The following is a 21,006-nucleotide window of genomic DNA, read 5'->3' as shown; positions in this document are numbered from 1 at the left end:
AAATTTTCACCCGCTTCACAGCGCCCTTTCTGCTCGGTGAGTTGCATTATTCCAGCGAACGGCTGTTATTATGTGGCAAGCGATGGGGATGAGTCGAAGAAGATGATCGGTGAGACACAATGAGCATGATTATAAGCATGGCGATAAGGCGATCAAGACCCTTAAGAATTACGCATGACGTGTTGGAAGGTGAAGTTCCAACGAAATATTCTCCCAAGTTGAAAATCATTAGGGGTCCCGCCCTCTTACAGCAGCATGTCCGACCAGAGGCACATAAATCACTAGCGGCAGCCTCCGAGCGGAGTTCACACATTTGTCTCGAGTGGCACACGACGTTGGCCACTTGGGTGGATGTACTTCTCACGAGTGATACAGTTTGCTATTACACGCTCCGTTTTCTTACCTTACCGGCCACAGTACTGCACCATAGGAAGGTAATTATTGCAACTAGCTATAAAAAAACTGTTGCATAAATAGGTTCCCATCTGAGGAAGGGAGCTGTTATTGCTGACACAATCATAAGCTGAGGATTCTAACCTCAGTATCCGAATGTGACGGTACGAATTTCACCAAGAAATGTTATTGAAAGTCTGCAATTAAACCGATCAACAAAATTACCATGTCGAGAGGTCAATGTGGTCAATAATAATAGCAGATATCTGAGGTGGGCCAAACTGGACGAGCCCCACCCCAAAAACAGTATGCTCCAATAATCTCTCACAGTTTGAATCTTTCGTCTTTGCTTGTACCTGGTACCGAGAGCCTTGTTCCCTAGCCTTCGACAGCACACCGTACGAGCGATTGATGGTGACATGCATGATTTTCACCGTAGACCTTACCCATGTTCCATTGCCGAAAAAAAAGCCACCATTGAGTTGAAAGATCTATCATCAAGAAGAAAAAGCACACGCACATACAGAGTTTGAGTCCAAGCTGCTGCTGCTGACATTCGAAAAAAAAAGAATTAACTCTTGACCGCTTGGAAAGTTCGAGCGAGAGACGAAGTAGAAGCAAAACAGTGCACACCACCCAAACTGGAGGATACTGATGAATGGGTCACACACACACACACGGTGCCGGTGTTAGCTGCGGGAGCAGACAATCACTCACCGAATCCTTGCCGTGTTGCGGTTGCGCAATACCCGGTTCAATCCGTTCGCAAATAAAATGCTGTCCGAAACCAACCCTCCCCCCATGCTGCTGCAATTTGGCCACGCCATTTTGCGTACGTTGTTGAACATTGGAAGCCACCCGCCCGTCCACAGCACTAATAACCATATAACGACAGTGGGCATTGCTGTTGGGTTTTTGGTGTTTTGTGAAGCCTTTTGAGACAATAAGCTTTTGGGGCGACCTTGCACCAGCACGTGGCTGCGTTTTGGTAGGTGAATAATAATGGTGAGGGTGTAGAGTAAACTGCAAGCTCAACTATTGCTTGGTCAGCTTTAATAAGATGAAATTCTAATTATAAGTGCACTCTAGGGGGTTAAAGTATTCACTGGTATGTCGTATGGGTATGGTGGGAAGTGGAAGTCACACAGCTTCAAGAAGACTTTGAAGATGATATTGGACTTTAACATTTGAGAAGAGCATACTAAGAGATCGATTCAAAGTTATTGAGACTTGTTTTGCCGTGACACCGGTCTTCACACGACAGGATCGGGGTTCAAATCCCATCTGGGCCGTTCTCCCATGGTGAGAACTTTGAGTCTAGTAAGCAAGAAATGGCGTGTATGGCCTAAACAGATCAAACGGTGGTGTGAAGGGATTCCCTCGAAGGGATTCTCTTGACTTCAATCTGATATCTGAGTGCATTTAAGAACCTTAAAAATGTAATGAAATTAAATTATAAGTTATTAAAACCATCATTAGAAGTGCACTCATGTAAGACGTGAAGCCTCTTTTTCCGAGTGCGTTCAAGTGATCTTCAAGCACTTGCACCTCTTTGCTCCATTAAGGGATCTCATGCATCTTGCACTGCATTTAATTGGCTTCGCTTCACTAAAACTACAAACACGGCGAAAGGCAACAGACAAATATGGACGATAGTGTGCGATTTGCATTCCATATCCGGTTGATCGGAAAGGCAAACACTCACTAGCAATTAAACCACTGGTGGACTGGTTCATGCAGAACACACACAAAAAAAAACGTACACAAACATGTACTCCGGAACAAAACACCCACAAAAGGTAGTGTAGCTTTCTCTACCGGCTCAAAGCCCATCGTTTCGCGTCCGGTTTGAAGATTCCAATCCCGTACCGATCTTCCGCGTCGTCCAGCTTCCTACTGAAGACGAGCGCCTTATCACTCGTCCGATTTGTGTAGCTTCACTTTCGTTTTCCTCGCGTCGGAAGCGGAGCATCAACACAGTACGTTACGACATCCGATCAGATCCTGACCGATCCATCCAAGGTTGATGATATTTGCGCTGGATTTAAGTGATCAGGCGACGATCAGCGCTCGAACAGAAACAGGTTCACCACCATTCGATGGTAATGGCGGGTGGCCCTGAAACGCTGAACCATCGTTTCGGTCGCCACGAAATAACGAGATGCGACTATTTTCGGGGCAGCCGATGAGCCTATCAATGTTTTTATCTCTCTCTCTTCGGATGCGCAAGTTGCGTGATGGTGAGTGAAGCTTTGGCTGAGCTGGCTGATCGTAGCGATAGTGAAATGGCAACTACGATTGCCAATGATTCATGGTGCAAATCTTTCAAGGTACCCAGGTCCCAGCATCCGATTCTAGCTGTCGGATAAGGTACAAGCGCCGTTACCATCCTCCTTGACCCACATGGTCGAGAGGATCCGGGGGCAGTGGAGAAACCGTTCCTTGTCCGACCAATCCATATCCGTGCGAGCGTAATGCTACACGCAACAATGTAACGTACCGTCACTTCTAACGGTATCATCAGGTGGCGAACAATGAGCAGCTGCATCGATGATGAGTGTGAGTATTGTGGTTTGCAAGATCATTAGGAAAAGCTCGTTAGGAAGCTGAGAAACAACGGTGACGATCATTCAATGTGAGAAACTGCGGCAAGGTGGCCTTTCTAATGACAGCCGTTCAGGCATCATATTCTTGACAACCGTGTCCATCGCTGCTGGGGATTCCGTTCTCTGGGCTGTTTCTGACATTACACACACACACACACACACACACACACACACACACACACACACATTAAAGTAACTTTTATGAATACTGTGCAGATATTTTAACACCGCTTCCTGTAGGCGTGGACTACATGTACCCGTAAACTACTTTCAAAAAGCACTCGGACCAAGTTGAGCAACCGTGGGGGAAACGCTCTCGAAAGATCAACCACGCCAACGTTCGGCCAACAGGCAGAAGTACTGCACAGCTGTACTTAAACCACATTTATCAGATGTAGAGAGCTGAGAGAATATGAAGAAAAACAACAACCTCCCCACGGTTTTGAACGTGCACGGACATTTGGCCGGAGTTGCCTGTCGTGCCAGCCAGCCGCCGACGATTGTACGCCACGACGGTGATTGGAGCAGGGCGGCTTGTGCCCGTGTGCCTGGGCTGTTGAAAGAAAGAAAAAGTTGTTTCCTTTATCGCTTTTCGTGAGCGATCGGAACGAGGCGAAGCAGAAATGGCTTCCCCAATGGTGATCCCCCCCCCACCGGCCTGTCGGAGCTGTCCGGACGAAACTAGAAAACTGGTTTGACCACTCCGCTGGAGCAGTGAGGAAATTAATCCAGTATCCAGCCCCGGGTTTCTGGCTCTGTCTCGGTTTGCTGCAGCCACTCTTACTCTTTTTCCTCTTCCTGTGTATGTACTATGCCGTGTACTAAGTTGAAGTTCAGCAGCTGGACTTGCGACAAAGTGATAGTGTTGCGATTTCTGCTAAGATCTCTGCTGGTTGGTTTGCTTGGTAGGTGATTTCAACAAGGGTTTCACTTAGGGAAACGTTTCAAATGAGTGGTGGAATATTGCAAGCCTTTTTGTGAGACTTTGCAGCCATATAATGGAATGACGCATGTCTTTAGGGGAAATTTTTAACGTGGCTGTGGAATTAGTATTAGAAGCGAGGTATTCAGGAAAAACTTAACTTCAAGTTTATAACCCGTCTTCTTGAGTATACTTCATCGCGATCATCTGCACTTTATCAAGCTCAATCAGCCTTGTTTCCGAAAAAAACAACCCGTTGCTCTGATCCTCGTAAAAGCCACCCAGTTGAGAAGGGCAAACCGCTTCCCCTTATTCAAATGATCCAATGCACAGCACCACCGATCGTAATCATGTGGCACGTGTGTAAGCAGCATGGCATTTATGCTACTACGTGTTACTAACCTAACCTCCGCAAGGGGGGAGACTCATCACCGTAATTCCCATGATTGAAGTGCAACTCCTTCACGCGGATACATAAAACGGTAGAACATGTAGCTCCGAATGCCCCGATGGAAATCGTGCCCATCAAATTGAGCTTTTATGACACAGCTCCATAAAGCTGTCCCTCCCTTAGCGCTTGCAGTTGAAAAGGGTACTCTTCCGGGAGACATAATTTTGTATGCAATCGGAGTATGGGAGGTTCTATCTCCGCTTCTGTAGCTAGGAGATGTAGGTTTGCCACAAAGCTAACACAACTGACATTTCTCGTCCATCCAGCGGACGCCAGCCATCATCAACACCTTCGGATGGGCCAATTTCATTGCAACGATTATGGCGCTTTAATGATGTCGTTCTAAAGGCTTTATTTTATCTACGCAATGTGTTTGAATTGCTGAAGCTGTAAATCATTGGGCAGTAGAGTTGGACGCAAAAGCAGTTCATTGTTCGCTGAAAAGTTTGTACGGACAGCGTTCGGAGTAAAAGGAACCTTTTGCCAACAAAGAAACCAGTTCGAGAGGTTCGTGTTCGTGCGTTCGCCCCACGACAGTCACAGGCCCGAAGGTGGGTACAGTTTTTCCGCAGCTCGCCGGCCGTCCGAGTAAGGGCCGAGAACCTCCCCAAGATTGGGGTGTTCACGCAGTTGCGGCGAAAGCTTGGGCAGGCCACCGAGCAGCCGAGCGTGCAGAATACAAGCACAAGGTCGTCTGCAAACGTTTCGTTCGATCTCGTTCACGCTGCACACCGGAGCATGACGTGGAAGCAGCCACCCCGGTCACTAAAGGGGGTGAACAAAGGGAGAGTAATGTTGCAAGTCGTCAGACTTTTGCTGCAAGCGAACGAATATTCATTCGCAAAGGTTTGCACGCGTTGATTAATGCGCTGGTTCGCCCTCTCGGCTAGTTGTCGAACTATTCATTAATTATACTCTCAAGAAATTCCAGCCATAGCTTCTCCATCAATGCGGTCTTACAAAAGTCTTTCAAATCACAGTCATGACGGGGTAGTGATTCATGTCGGCTACCATCACTCAATACTAAACCCTATTCTTACTTCCGCCATCCACACACTTTAAGGACTACAAACGGACCGCATTCCAATTGAACTAAAACACCTCACTGCCACATTCCGACAGCCCGCCCCGAGACAATGCAAATTTGTATGGGAGAGCTAAAGAAATCGAAAGTCAGCATCCACCAGCCCAGTGCTTAAGCGTGAAGTTGCTCCACACGATAAACGGTGGCAAGGGACCGGAGACGTGGTACCATTTTAATTGACCCAACCCGGTCGGTTGCATATTGATCTGGGTGAGCATCGACGACGACGGTAGTGTCGGAGGGTTGCCCCTTTAGACATGTACATAGCTGTGGCAGGCAGGCTGTTGTTGTGCAAAAAAAAGCTGTGACGAGACGAGGTCAGCTTGAGTGACGCAGAACTACGCGCGGCACTAACTAAATTATATCTGCCGTTCTCTTTGCTACCCGTTAAAGCAGCAGCAGCAACAAAAAAATCCTATATTTCTATGTCGATTGACATCGATCGAGTTCTTTGCCTTTTTTTTGAGTGCTAGCGCACACGTCAGCAAATAGTTCGCGCTGGATCGCTTGAGTGTAAGAAAAAAGGGTAAGAAAGGCTCAACTGGAACAGGGAAGTAGCATGATCCAGTCGTAAGGCTTTTAACCGGTGATCAAGCTCGATCGAGACCTGAAGCAGTCCGCACTGCGTTAAAACAAACCACACCTAGTTAAAGCGTTGCTTGTGTAGCACCAAGTATATTATTCTTCTTCATGCGTTTCTTACCAATAATTGATGTTGCTATTCGCCGATCTCCGATAAGCGGTTTCCTGTGTCGATTGACTAATGGCTTTAAGCCACAACGGCGAGAAACGATTTGTAGCGAATGCAAGCAGGAAACCTCTCCGGGCAGTTCTACAGGACCGGCCAAAGCGTCGAAGAAATTAACCACTGCAGTACCGAACCGCACCGACAAGCCACCACGACGTGAAGGTCAACCCGCGTGCGTGCGGATAAGTTTACTGACATTTGAAAGCGATCGGAATGTACCCGATCGATGGTTGCTTCCCAGGTGCGAAGAACCCGGGTTCAATGGCTTGCGCGACATAAATCGCCTAGAGAGTAATCCTGTAGGCAAACGGCGCACCACAGTCGCTTTTTCCGCCGGCCGTTCACATTTTTGCACCAATGAGCGCACGTTGAGAAAGGAGGAAACGTTTCAGTGCGGGCGTTGTTCTGTGTTCTGTGGGGTTTGCTGGTTGCCTGAACCGGTTCTCTGGTGCGAATTGTTGCAGTTTGAGTGTTATAAATCAAAGGAGGCGGGTTTGGAGCGTTCCTGGTCCTGTTGGGAAGGAATCGGTCCAGAGTAGCGGTTGCTATGGTTACTAGGGATCGCTTAACGAATACAATGTCGTGGTGCTATAAAAAAACATAATTCTTCATCAAATCTCTTCTTTGGCCAGCAAAAACTCCTACGACAAAAAATGGTGTCATAAAAGAATGGTTGGCCATTTTGGTCAGCTCACCACCGAAACGGTGTGTCCGATTGCCCACATGAATTCTACTTTCTTCTAAAGTACCTTCTTTCCAGTTAGCGCTCACCCCTAAGTGAGCCCCTGCTACTCAATGTAGTTCATACCAAAGTTCAAGTTCGGCCCACCAACGTACCGCAGCATCCATCGCCAGACGGAAGCGCAGAACCAACCCAACCTTCTCGGGCACACATAATTGGGCAACTCTGATTTCGGAAGTAGGAAGTCGAGCGGTACGGTTCCTGCCATTGTGTGGCAGCAGTTTTTCCTGACCGGGTTGGATTGTTCACGTTCATCACCGTTCACCCTTCAAAAGCAAATGAATTATTAACACCACAGGCAATTGTCGCCGCATTTTTGCTACAGAATTATTCTTTCCGAGCGAGAATCAACGATTTTTACAACAGCCAATGAACGAAACGATTGGCCTACGTCGATCAATTGTGATCTTAGAAAGGGAGCAGCAGTTCGCAGCTCGTTAGGTTTTGGAACACCGCGGTTGCGTGGGATTTTGGCGTCGTACCAATCCATCGTTCGCCCTGGGGTAAACGGATTTTGCTTGTGTGATCGATTCCATGAGTCACAACGGCACACTGTGTTGGGTTGTGGTCAACGCTAGGCTTTGCGGAGCAGAGCCAAGCACAGCGTTCGTTAGCGTGCTTCACCCGCAGAGCCCACCGAACAGGACCTTAAAATCCCGGCAGACCGGGCAGTGTTAGTTCTACCACGGAACTTGTTTTCTCGACAGTCATTCCGCCGCTTAAACCATTTTCGTCGTCGAGGGGGTAACAGCCGAATCATAAGTAAAGGTGTGGTTAATGGCGAATGGCACCAAAAAGTGGATTATGCTATAACGAACAAACAAAGCACTGGAACGCGTAGCTACGCCATTCGCCAAGTGATTCGATTTCGCAACATCTGGACCGTTCAAATCGTCTATCGAAACAACAGTGTTTTGGTGCCCCCGTCCCGAATAATATAAATTATCGAGCGGTTCAAGTGGCGACAGGCCAAAGCCTTTCAATGCGTTTATTTGCTCTAAGCTGGGGCTGGGCTGAGCTGTATTACAAACTTCTGCAGGAAATGGTGACCCTTTTCCGTGCCCGGGTCTAGACATATGATAGCTAATAATAACCCGTACGAAGATGTTCATCCACCGGTCCATCGTAACCTTGACGAGAGTGAAAACCTTACCGCCGGACGTTCTCAAATATCAAGTTTGCAAGTTGCTCTGTCTGTCTTCTCTCAACCCCCCCCAAAAACCACACGATCATATTAGTTACCATCTTCGGCTTCGGCAGGTTCTTTGCATCTAAATGTCACTAGTTGGACCGGTCGTTTGCCATTCAATCTGGTTTTCAAATTTTGTCTTGCTTTAGCGTCCCAAACGCTTGGCGAGCGTTAAAATCACATCGTTAGGGTTTGGGTTTGAGTTTGGTGGCAAAATTAAGAACAAAATAAACCCCCCTAAAATTGCCCATTTGCAACACATCTAATTCGTTTTGTTTTCGTCCTGTTTGTTTGTTTTTTTGCAGAGGCTTAAGCCGAGAAGATGTCTGCTATCAGACATCGACCTCTGGCAAATGGTCCGAACGAGAGCGACGACAACTTTTCCGACGACGAGAGCACACCCTTGACGCATGACATCTATGGAGGAAGGTAAGTGTTGGTGGCAAACATACGGTACGATCGAAACCAAGGAGAGTTCGTCGCTTGTCTGCCGTTGAAGTCTCTTGATAGTGAAGTTCGCTCCGACGTGCCGTGCACGGCAAGCAATTGCGTGTAAGCTTTCTCCGCATGTGTTCAGCCTGAAGACAGAAGCCATCGCCATTGAACTCACCATCGCCTAACCATGCATAATGAAGTCGACCTTGTTTGTTTGATTGCGAGGTTTGTTTTCGCTTCGATAATGCTTCGACACCACCACAGCGAACCACAGCTGTAGCTCCATCCCATCCATATGTATTGCTATGTGTGTGTGCAATAGCACTTGGCAAACCGTTGCCAGGCGGGCAATGTTTTGGGAATGCTCCAAAAAGAAGCCACAGCAAAGTGTGTCACAACCCGGATCTGGTGTGGTGCGCATTCCCATCCCCAAACATTTTTGTCCTCTCACGGCCCGGGGGCCGGCTAGAACACAATAAACGGTCGATCGTCGTCGGAAAGTCTTATCGGGCGATTCTGCACAACCCCGTCCGAGATAGCATCGCAGTTCTGCGGCATTGAAACGTACGATTACAATTGCAAACACCACCCAACCCAGCTAATCTGGTGCCATCGGTTGCATCTGGGCAACTGCAATCGGCGGTCGGCGAGCTACCGAGATGCAGTTTTGCTACAAGTAACACCACCACGTTCAGCGCATCGCGTCTTTGGAGGCACATTAAACAACAATTATGCAGCATGGCAGCAAACGTTGCCTCGCTTCTCGTCCACCGCTCTCTCACGCCGTGGGACAGCATAAACATCATTCGGAGCGACAGAAGATTGCGACGATCGTTATGCAACTGTGCTGCTGGGAGAAGAGTGGTTGCTTCATCCCAGCGTCACCCCGCGTGGCGAGAAACACTCACAATCAACCGTGAGGTCCCGCGTACTAACAACCACAACCACAGCGATCCAGCGAATCTGCCAGCCGAAAGACTTTGCGGGAAAACAGCTACAACCAAAGATGATGCGGATTTATTTGTAACACTGACGTCGGTTCACGATTGTGGCGCCGCGGCACTGTAGGTCTTCAGTGTAAAATGGGGGTTTTGGAGAGGACGCCATTTAATCGGGGTAGCTGTCTTGTGCTGCGATAGGGAAGGGTTTGGTGGGTAGTAAGCCTTAGGATGGCTCTGTATTCGTGTTGGGATGTCAGGGAGAAGGCATCTCCCAGGAGCTGGTATTTAGTTCTGAATGTGAGATATGCTTTGGTAGAACATAGATAGTTGATTACATAGAGGAATTGGAGTGGCTCGTCGGTAGATTTGGAAGCGGCACAGTCCTCACACGGCAGGATCGGATATCGAATCCCAGATCGCAGATCTTCAACCCATACGTAAGGAATGACTGTCGATCCAGCTAAGGGTAATGTTAGTCGAGGAAATCCAATGAGACCTTTCGAGGATATAGAGCCAAAGAAGGAGCGAGAAGTTGGTAGAACTCATTTCAATGTAGTTGTGATGTGATTAATACAGACATCTTGGAATAGATAAATTACCATTACGAACACTACTACCCTCATATGGATTAAACTATAGTCTAAAGACACTAATGAATATCGTTTTCCGCTCAGTAATTCACCCAAACCCAAAATGATTTCACGCCAATGTGTCCACTATGCTGAACCTACCCCTACCTAGCAGCAGCAGCAGCACCAGCAGCAGTGGCATAAACCAAGCGAGGGCAGTTTTTCATCCCATTTCCTTCCCCAAGACATGCGAATAATTTGTGGCTTTTGGGTAAGCGGAAGCGGTCGCAGAAATTTCGCCTTCGTTAGCAGCCTGCTTTCGGTGGCAATGCATCCAATCGAATTCGATCGGTTACGTCGGGCACTAGTGCTGGTGAGCTAGTCGGTCTGGCCGGGACGCGTTAGATGATTACGCTACAAACTTAATCGAATATCTCAATCACCTTTCAAACGCTTCTCGCGCTACATTCATTGCACACAGGCAAATTGGAACGGAATGAAATCGTTCAAAACTTTAATCGACTTTAAGCGCCATTTTATGCAACTCTTGGTGGGCTACGTAGGAGCTAACGTCAGACAGCTTTAATTTGTATCTAGCAAAACATCACAAGTTAAGGAGATTGGACAAGACATGTCGCGGTTGGTTACACACCACCACAAAACTGTGCTTCGAGTGGTTCCAATATTCGGCTGAAAGGAAAAATTCGAATGTATCCGGAGGTGGATTAGCGAAGCGCAACGAATGACGGAACACTGCGGTACTTCCTTAAGAATTGTACAAATTATTATCGCCATTCTGCAGATATGCCTGCCCGTGTGGTCAACAGACCTCTGAATATGTTTAAGATATTTAACTTAAAAAGGGTTGCCCCGGCCGGGAAAGCATACCGCGCACGCCACACATTTCACCCAACTCGAGCACCGCGCGAACAATGCGTGTAGAAAACGCCAACACTTCAAACGAGAGCTCATTATTAAGGGTCCAAGCTGCGCATACCGATGGGCCTTATTGCAGCTGGATCATGATCCCTCGGATCGGTGGTTAGCGTGCGGCAAACAATTTTTTTTTGGGCCTACATGTGTGTTGCGCTCGTTCAAACACGAGCTTCCATCAAGCGCCATAGTTTTGTTCGAAGCCGTGTACACACACTCTCCCGCTGCAGCACGTGTTGAAGCAGGGTTTATAGCAAAAAATAGCAAAGGATGGTGAAGAGGACAGTAAAACACGGCGCTAGCTGAAGTATGCGGATTGAGACGGGGCCAGTGCAGGTGGTGGATTGTTGTGGCTATTTGGTGAGGTGCGTTTACGTTGGTTTTTTTTTCGGCTTTGGTCACCCACCGCAACGGCGCCCTGTTTCGATCGGCTCCCGATCGGCGTGTGTGTGTGGCGTGGTGTGGTGTGGCGTGCCTTACCAATCAGCACCTCCGAGTGCCAAACTAAAAAAACCGACCAAGCTAAACGCCATCAAGCGAAAGACGCGCAGCTCAGTCCGGCTCATCCATCGCAATCGGAAGCAACGGACGGACCGTGCAATATCGGGCCCAGTTTGTGGTGGTTACGACCGTTTTCGAAGGTGTTACAAGGCCTGTGAAGCAGGTGTAAGGTGAAAGAGTGTCCCCAAAGTTCTTCAAAATTAGATGCTCAAAGGATCTTAAAGTGACAACGAATGATCAATGACATCAGCGAAAGTTTAAGTGTCGAGAAATACCTCTCCAACGTGTGAAGTGATATCATCTGTCAGTAAGCTCTATATGGCACCAGGATGTATCGGAAAGTCATCAATACTGCTTCGACAGCATCGGCGACAGCTTCGCCGCCAGCAGCAACATCAACACCAACAACACCCAGCAGCAATGGCAGCGGGACGGCGATGAACGGGATTGCACTGCCGGGACTTCCCAAGCCACAGCGCAACGGTGGACCAGAGGCCAACAACTACATCGGCTACCAGAGTCATCACTACTGCCGAGTTGCTAACGATATCGACGACGAGGAAGAATATCTCATGTACGATAAACCACTTCTAGAACCATCTGTATGCGTGATGATCCGCTGGTATTTGGAGTGCATTTGCTTGGATGGGGTCTCGCCGTGAAGTACTTCGTACCGTAGACAGACTTTCACTTCTATTCGCACCATAACGAGGGAGTATCCGCCGTGTTCGTGTATCGCATATTCGTAACGCTGTAAATGAAAGTGATTTACGGTATCGTGCTCACGGTGCGTGGTGGATTCGATGGGAGCGATATCGGTGTAGCGATTTGTTGGCGAATTGAAAACGGCAAAATGGATCGTTTGTGCGAATCTAAATTGAAGCAAAACGGCTATTGGAGTACGACAAATACTAGCTCGTTTGAGACTTAAAAACGATTTAAATGAATCGAGCTCATCAAAAAATGAGTTCAAAAGGCGTCCCCATTCATATTGCCCTCTTTACTCGCCGCAGAAACATCAAAAACACGCACACCGCAAGTCAAATCGTAACACTAAACAAACAGTTTCCGCATCAAAAATCTTAACCTCGGACGGTTACGGCGCAAGAAGTGAACCGTGACCACCATGTCGCCTTTCAGTGATAACTTGATGTGTAAACCCAATACCAACTCACATTCCATTTACTTCCATTCACAGTCAACGTACCGTGCAGGAAACGAAGGGATGGGACGTGTTCCGGGACCCTCCGATCAAGGAGGATACGGGCTCGATGGCGGACCAGGCCTGCCTGGATCTGACGATCAAGATCCTGAAGATATTCGCCTACCTCATCACGTTCATCATCGTGCTGCTCGGTGGTGTGGTGGCGAAGGGATGCGTGCTCTTCATGTCGTCGCAGTTGCGCCGCGACCGGAAGATCACCTACTGCAACAGAGATCTGGCCCGTGACAAGTCGTTCATCGTTTCACTGCCGGAAGAGGAACGGATAGCGTGGATGTGGGCACTGATGATAGCGTTCGCCGTGCCCGAGATCGGTACCTTCATCCGGTCGACGCGTATCTGCTTCTTCAAGTCGATGAAGAAACCGCTCAAGTCACACTTTTTGCTAGTGTTTTTGATGGAATCGTTCCACACGATCGGGCTGGTGCTGCTGTTCTTTGTCGTGCTGCCGGAGGTTGACTCGGTGAAGGGTGCCATGTTGACCAACTGTCTGTGCGTTATACCGGGTAAGTGTTGGAAGTAAACATGCATCACCGGAAGCGTTAACAGTAATCGATCGCTGTCGATCTTCTTCTCCAGGTATGTTGGGACTGTTTTCACGCACCAACAAAGAAGGTAAGCGTGCCGTCAAGACGATCGTCGATCTGGCGGCAATTGCTGCACAAATTACCGGATTCGTCGTGTGGCCCCTGTTGGAAAATCGACCAGTCCTGTGGTTGATCCCGATTTCGGCACTGCTAACGTCCTGCGGATGGTGGGAAAACTACGTCTCACCGCAGAGTCCATTCTCGTTCGTACGATCGCTCGGTCGGGTGAAGGAGGATCTGAAGCAAACGCGTTACTTCACCTACATGTTCCTGTCGGTGTGGAAGATCATGCTGCTGTTCTGCTTCGTGCTGGTAATACTGTTTGTGCGTGGCGATGAAGTGGCCAACCTGTTCTCGCTCTTCGGCGCGGGCTACGGTCCACACAAGATCGTGGTGGAAGAGGTTGCGCTTCCGTTTAGCTCTGCACTGCCCGATCTGGTGGAAGCCGCCCAGGCGGTCGATACGATCGATATTGATGCCGCCTACAACACGGTCACGTATGTGCTCATCATCCAAATACTGGCCGCTTACTTGTGCTACATTTTCGGCAAATTCGCTTGTAAGATCCTGATCCAGGGCTTCAGCTACGCGTTCCCCGTGAATCTAACTGTGCCGGTGGCGATTTCGTTGCTGATCGCTGCCTGTGGCATCCGCAACGATGATCCGTGCTTTTTCCACGGTTCCATACCGGACTATCTGTTCTTCGAAAGTCCACCCGTGTTTCGGTTGAACGATTTCGCCTCACGCCAGATGGCGTGGGCCTGGTTGCTGTGGTTGCTCTCGCAAACCTGGATCACGCTGCACATCTGGACCCCGAAGTGCGAACGTTTGGCCAACACGGAAAAGCTGTTCGTGACGCCCATGTACAGCGCGCTGCTGATCGATCAGTCGATGGCGATGAACCGGCGGCGGGACGATCAGGCGGACGTGAAAACGGAAGATCTGGCCGAAATTGAGAAAGAAAAGGGTGATGAATACTACGAAACCATCTCGGTGCACACGGACGGGTCGGCGTTGCCGCGGCCCAGCGTCAAGTCGTCCGATCACATCACGCGCATCTACGCGTGTGCAACGCTGTGGCACGAAACGAAGGAAGAGATGATGGTGTTCCTGAAGTCGATCATGCGAATGGACGAGGATCAGTGCGCACGTCGCGTTGCACAGAAGTATCTGCGCATCGTCGATCCGGACTATTACGAGTTCGAAAGTGAGTAAACGCTTTACAACTAAACTTGCACCGTCTAATTTGCTGTACCAATATTTACGTACCGCTTTCATTTCACCTTCGTGTAGCACACATCTTCTTCGATGACGCGTTCGAAATCTCCGACCACAGTGACGAGGACATCCAGTGCAATCGGTTCGTGAAGATTCTCGTGGATACCATTGATGAGGCTGCTTCGGAAGTGCATCAGACAAACATCCGGCTTCGACCACCGAAGAAATACCCGACGCCGTACGGCGGTCGGCTGGTGTGGACGCTACCCGGCAAAACGAAGATGATCGCGCATCTGAAGGACAAGGATCGTATTCGGCATCGTAAGCGTTGGTCTCAGGTGATGTACATGTACTATCTGCTCGGTCACCGGCTGATGGAGCTGCCGATATCCGTCGACCGTAAGGAAGTGATGGCGGAGAACACCTACCTACTGACGCTGGACGGCGATATCGACTTTAACCCGAGCGCCGTAACGCTGCTGATCGATTTGATGAAGAAGAATAAAAATCTGGGCGCGGCGTGCGGTCGCATTCATCCGATCGGATCGGGACCTATGGTGTGGTACCAGAAGTTCGAGTACGCTATCGGCCATTGGCTGCAGAAGGCAACGGAGCACATGATCGGTTGTGTACTTTGTAGTCCGGGTTGCTTTTCACTGTTCAGAGGTAAGTGTGCGGCGGCGGATACAGTGTGGTGTCGATGGGCGAAGTTCTAATGCTTCTCGGTCTGCCCAACAGGAAAGGGTCTGATGGACGACAATGTGATGCGTAAGTACACTACACGTTCGGACGAGGCCCGGCACTACGTGCAGTACGATCAGGGTGAGGATCGTTGGCTGTGTACGCTGCTGCTGCAGCGCGGCTACCGTGTCGAGTACTCGGCTGCCTCGGACGCTTACACCCACTGTCCGGAAGGGTTCAACGAGTTCTACAATCAGCGCCGCCGCTGGGTACCGTCCACCATCGCCAACATTATGGACCTGCTAATGGACTACCGGCGTACGATCAAGATCAATGACAACATCTCGCTGCTGTACATCTTCTACCAGATGATGCTGATGGGCGGTACGATCCTGGGCCCTGGCACGATTTTCCTCATGTTGGTGGGTGCGTTCGTAGCCGCCTTCAAGATCGACAATTGGACCTCGTTCTACTACAACATCATACCGATATTGCTGTTCATGTTGGTTTGTTTCACGTGCAAGTCGAACATCCAGCTGCTGGTGGCACAGATACTGTCCACGGTGTACGCACTGATCATGATGGCCGTAATCGTCGGTACCGCGTTGCAGCTCGGCGAGGACGGAATCGGATCACCGTCGGCCATTTTCTTGATAGCAATGACAGGGTCATTCTTCATAGCAGCCTGTCTCCATCCGCAAGAGTTCTGGTGCATCGCCTCCGGTATCATTTACCTGCTCTCCATTCCATCCATGTACCTGCTGCTGATTCTGTACTCCATCATCAACCTGAACGTTGTCTCCTGGGGTACTCGTGAGGTAGTAGCGAAGAAAACGAAAAAAGAGCTAGAGCAGGAAAAGAAGGACGCGGAAGAGGCTGCAAAGCGTGCGAAGCAGAAGTCGCTGCTCGGCTTCCTACAAGGAGGCGTCGGAAACGGTTCGGACGAGGAAGGTTCGATCGACATCTCGATTGCGGGGCTGTTCAGATGTTTGCTGTGCACGCACGGCAAAACGACCGACGAGAAGGCTCAGCTCATTCACATCGCCGATGCGCTCGATGCAATTACGAAGAAGATTGAAAATCTGGAAAAACACATCGATCCTCATGGGCACCATACGCGCAAGCGTACTGCGTCGGCTGGTTCGAAGGATCACCATCTGGGATCGGTTGCGGAGGACACGGAGGATGACGACGAAGATGAGCAGTCGGAGACGTCTACGATGCAGCGCGACGAGCGCGATTTCCTGACGAACCCCTACTGGATCGAAGATCCGGATCTGAAGAAGGGCGAGGTGGACTTTATCTCCAGCACCGAGATTCAGTTCTGGAAGGATCTGATCGACAAGTACCTTTATCCGATCGATCAGAACAAGGAGGAACAGGTAGGTGGATGTGGATTGCTCCCGCCCCGGTGGCGTAGCGCCAGCTTAGCTTAACGAATCTCATGTACCATCCACAGGCACGTATTGCGCACGATCTCAAGGAGTTGCGGGACTCCGCCGTGTTCGGGTTCATCATGATCAATGCACTGTTTGTGCTGATCGTCTTCTTGCTACAGCTCAACAAGGACAACATCCACGTCAAGTGGCCGTTGGGTGTTAAAACTAACATCACCTATGATGAAGCCACGCAAGAGGTAAACTCCTGGAGACACCGGTGTGTGCACACCATAGCGGTCCCGGACTTCCCGCTATGGTCCCATCCGGATGTCTCCATTCGGGGCAGTTTTAACTAACTTCCGGTCTCTTTCTTTTTGTTTTATTTTTCTCTCTTACCACCAAAATTGTACTACATCCTCTACGGACTGCGTATGGATAATTTCGAAAATTATACACCCGACACCCGAAACTTCGCTCCACACTCTTTACGAACACCTTCAACACACCTTCTCACCCATTTCGGCAAGAAACGACCCCAACCAAACCACCAATCGCTACGCAAACGTACGCCTCAAAAAAAATCTACAACACCACCACAACAACAACTACGTCCAAACACTGCACATCGGTCTGGCACTGACAACGAACCGATAATGCCGCACCATGAAACCAACATGCAATTGCGAAAAAAAAAAAATCTAGGCAAGAATTGCTGTCGATCTGAAAGAACTGCGTAACAAGTCCGTGTTTGCGTTCTTCATGTTCAACGCACTGTTCGTGCTGATCGTGTTCTTGCTCCAGTTGAACAAAGACAAGCTGCACATCATTTGGCCGCTGGGCGTCAAAACGAACATTACCTATGACGAAGTTACAGCCGAGGTTTGCTACCACCCCAATCTCTCACGTTCCTTCACATCTGTGTTTTGCTACCACTGTCTACTATGTTTTGTTTGCGTTCCCTTTTTGGCAAATCCCGTTCCCGAACGAATCGAACGGGATTCGGGCTGACCCAAATTGTGTTTGTGTAATTTTGTGGTTATCTCCGGTATCCAACCCCCAACTCCCCCCGGGAATTCCTGACAACACGGTTCTGGTGAATGTGTTTCGCTCTTTTCTTCTAAAAACCAAAGCTCCACACCCTGGTTCTAACAGGTGTAATTTATCCTTCCTTGCAAATGGAACACCCCAAACCCCCCGGATGGTGGTTGGGAATGGTTTTCTTTTTGTTTTGTTTCGTAACCTGCCGCATCTCTAATGCAAATGGTCCACAAACCGGGAGAGAAGAGGCTCGAAGCAATAACTCGATGGTTTTCCTTTGGTGGGAATATGATAACAAACACTTTCTTAATATACCTCATTTAGGGTGCATGTAATAATGTCAATCATTCGTTTCTTACCACATAATGATTCTTGAACGAACTGTAATTAACATCCCGTTTTTTTTGTTTCTCTCTAATGTTCCTCTGCACGTACCTGTTCTGTTCCTTCTTCGAACATTCCCCTATTTACATAGCTTTTATTTCAAATTTGATAGTCCTACAAAGTCCTAGAAAAACAATCACTCAATGATGAGATAAAGCTTCATAAGATTCAATAGAAAAAAATCAATTTAAAAAAAAATTATATAAATTTGCCCATATAAAGAAACAAATCCTTCTCCTTATTCCTCTGGTAAGGCACTAAAAAGAGAGACTAATGGCGATAGGATCGATTGGGCTCTGCATGTTATACATCTGGTGCCGCCAACTTACCAACAGCATGGCTTACTGAAAGTGGCACACTTTCAGCACTATCCAATAAACCCTACAAAAACTGACCGCTTCCACGGACATAATGAAAGCGTACGGCTTGAATTGACTTTAATTTGACGCTTGAGTTTCAGTACAAATAACTGCATGGCTATGTCTTGCATGGACGCAAACTATTATACCAAACCCAATCCCTTCCCGATTGTCCCTATTTTGTGACCCTTTTGTTTTAGAGTTTAAATGGAAAGCAAAATTTTAACCCAAACCCCCGATGTTCGATTATGTGCTAACAATTTGTTAAAAATTATTTTTTCAATACCCTTACTAACCACCATGATTTCACGTTATCTGTGACTCCCCATATCCCCAAATAATTAAACAACACTCTCCTCCAGGGCACGAACTGCGTGTTAACAATCCTCAACCCCCATGGTCAATAATCAACACCTACTCATGTTGGAGTGTTGCACCCACCCATAAGTCTCTGACTAATTGCTGTCGGTTATTTCGCAACAGGTTCACATCTCGAAAGAGTACCTCCAGCTGGAACCGATCGGTTTGGTGTTTGTGTTCTTCTTCGCGCTCATTCTGATCATCCAGTTTGTGGCCATGATGTTCCATCGGTTCGGCACGCTGTCGCACATTTTGGCCTCGACCGAGCTCAACTGGGCCTGTAACAAGAAGCCGGAGGAGCTGTCGCAGGATGCTCTCATAGATAAGGTAAGGTGCACCGTGCGGTTCCATTTTCATCTGCCTATGATTGATGATCGTGAACGGCGTTATTTTTTTGTTTAGCACGCGGTCGAGATAGTGAAAAACTTGCAGCGATTGCAAGGCATCGATGGAGACTACGATAACGATTCGGGCAGTGGTCCGGACCGTATCGCTAGACGCCGTACGATTCAGAACCTTGAAAAGGCACGGCAACCACGGCGCCAGATCGGTACGCTCGATGTGGCGTTCAAGAAACGGTTCCTGAAGCTGACGGCCGATGAGAACAATACGGCCACGCCGATCCTAACCCGCCGCATGACGATGCGCCGCGAAACGATACGTGCGCTGGAGGTGCGCAAGAACTCGGTAATGGCGGAACGGCGCAAATCGCAGATGCAAACGCTCGGTGCGAACAACGAGTACGGTATTACCGGCGTACCGAATGTAAGTCCTTAAGGGGGAGGGGGGGGGGGGTTTCCAGGGAAAGGAGTTTTAAAATTCTTTTGCCAATCAATTATTGCAGGGAAACAATAACGCCCCACCCAGACCGACGCGTACCTCGAATGCGGGAGTCAGTGTGAAGGATATCTTTAACGTAAACGGTGGACCTGGTGGCGAGATCTACGGCGTCACCGGGCAAGTGAACCAAGCGTACGAACCGGTGATCGAGGATGATGATCGTAACTCGCTGCGCATGCAGCCACGGAATCAGGTCACCTGGGGCAACAACGGTAACGCACGGTTGTGAGCACGGAACTCGACCGGCTACGAAGTCAATCAGGATTTTAGAGGCGATTTTGATGTCTTGCAATGGGCCGACAAAACTACCTACGAACGATAGGAGCGAATGAGCGTGTATGCATTAGCGGTGAAGTGTGATTGTTGTGAAACACTAATTTATAGACTCGATACTACTTTAAGCGATCGTGTGAAAAGGGATGAATGAAAACTGTTTAAGCAAGACAAGAGAAGAAAAAAAAAAACGTTACAGCTATAAGATAGATAGACCTCTCTTCAAGACCTCTTTCAAGTCAATTACCCAACAATGCTGAACGAATTCTTAGCCTCGTACGGGCACGGTTTTCAATTTTTCCACAGACAGTGTTCCACTACTTCTACTGCCACTGCAATTCTATAAAAAAAGACAGGTAAAAGCTCAACTTGATTACAACCGTAAGGCGCACAGTGTATAGCTTACGTTACAAAACACTACCACTAAATACTCATCAATGTAGAACAATTTAGTAATTGCTAAGCGCAATTGAGATCGTTTCAATGACATCCTACAAAACAAAAAAAAAAGAAAAAGATTCGGATGGTAAAATTGATCGTAACCATCACTGCCGATAATCTCAAGGCGAAGAAGCAAAGCGTTCACCCGCCAATGGTGTAACACTCTGCTTCGAAACGTAGGATATTTATTTAATTACGGCTGGCGTCAGAAATACACCGCCGAGCAACACTGCCACAGTGAGGTCGCCAAACGAATCACACGAAACCGTCGCGTTGTTGCGTTCCAAAATTAAGCGATTTCCTTTGTAAATATGTACAACGGTGTGCAGGACTCGGTGCCCGACCGCACCGAGGCTACACGCTCCTTATACTTCACTTTACTTAATTACAATTCGAATCTTTTGACGTTCGTTGTGTGAACCTTGGCAAACCGGGGGTTACCGAATTTCGAAAGCCCGAATGTAATATGGAACTCGAATGTGATGTTTACACAGAAGATTGTACTCTGCAATAAAATTGATATTTTTAAATACTTTTTTAATGTGATTTTGTTTACTTACTAACTTATCCGGCGCTACAACCGCTACATCAACGCCATCACTCCATCTCAGTTTGGGAGCTACCACGTCCGGTCGTCCGGTGTCATACTGAAGACATCATGACCTGCCCACCGGCGAGTCTTATTCGCTGCACGATGGTGATCGTACAGC

At 48.4% G+C, this 21,006-nt stretch overlaps 1 protein-coding gene across 5 annotated transcripts in view; it reads left to right on the top strand.

Moving 5' to 3' along the window:
• LOC118505388 (chitin synthase chs-2) overlaps positions 1 to 20,834 on the top strand; it is a 28,350-nt gene extending 7,516 nt beyond the window's left edge. For 2 of the 5 annotated variants that reach the window (XM_036041097.1, XM_036041098.1), the window contains 9 exons: positions 8,441 to 8,564; positions 12,713 to 13,242; positions 13,316 to 14,530; positions 14,617 to 15,207; positions 15,280 to 16,604; positions 16,682 to 16,858; positions 18,866 to 19,069; positions 19,145 to 19,507; positions 19,587 to 19,811. In XM_036041097.1, the coding sequence (XP_035896990.1) occupies positions 8,458 to 8,564; positions 12,713 to 13,242; positions 13,316 to 14,530; positions 14,617 to 15,207; positions 15,280 to 16,604; positions 16,682 to 16,858; positions 18,866 to 19,069; positions 19,145 to 19,507; positions 19,587 to 19,811 (4,737 nt within the window). In that variant the 5' untranslated portion in view covers positions 8,441 to 8,457. Of the gene's footprint in view, positions 1 to 8,440; positions 8,565 to 11,573; positions 12,089 to 12,712; positions 13,243 to 13,315; positions 14,531 to 14,616; positions 15,208 to 15,279; positions 16,605 to 16,681; positions 16,859 to 17,303; positions 17,481 to 18,865; positions 19,070 to 19,144; positions 19,508 to 19,586 lie in introns of those variants that run through there. The other 3 variants (XM_036041099.1, XM_036041095.1, XM_036041096.1) reach the window with 3 other exon arrangements.
• The last annotated feature ends 172 nt before the right edge of the window (positions 20,835 to 21,006 follow it).

The sequence above is a fragment of the Anopheles stephensi genome, chromosome 2 (genome assembly GCF_013141755.1).
Source record: "Anopheles stephensi strain Indian chromosome 2, UCI_ANSTEP_V1.0, whole genome shotgun sequence".
Lineage (NCBI taxonomy): Eukaryota > Metazoa > Arthropoda > Insecta > Diptera > Culicidae > Anopheles > Anopheles stephensi.
Note: the sequence above shows the minus strand (reverse complement) of the source record. Positions and strands in the feature narration are given on the sequence as shown.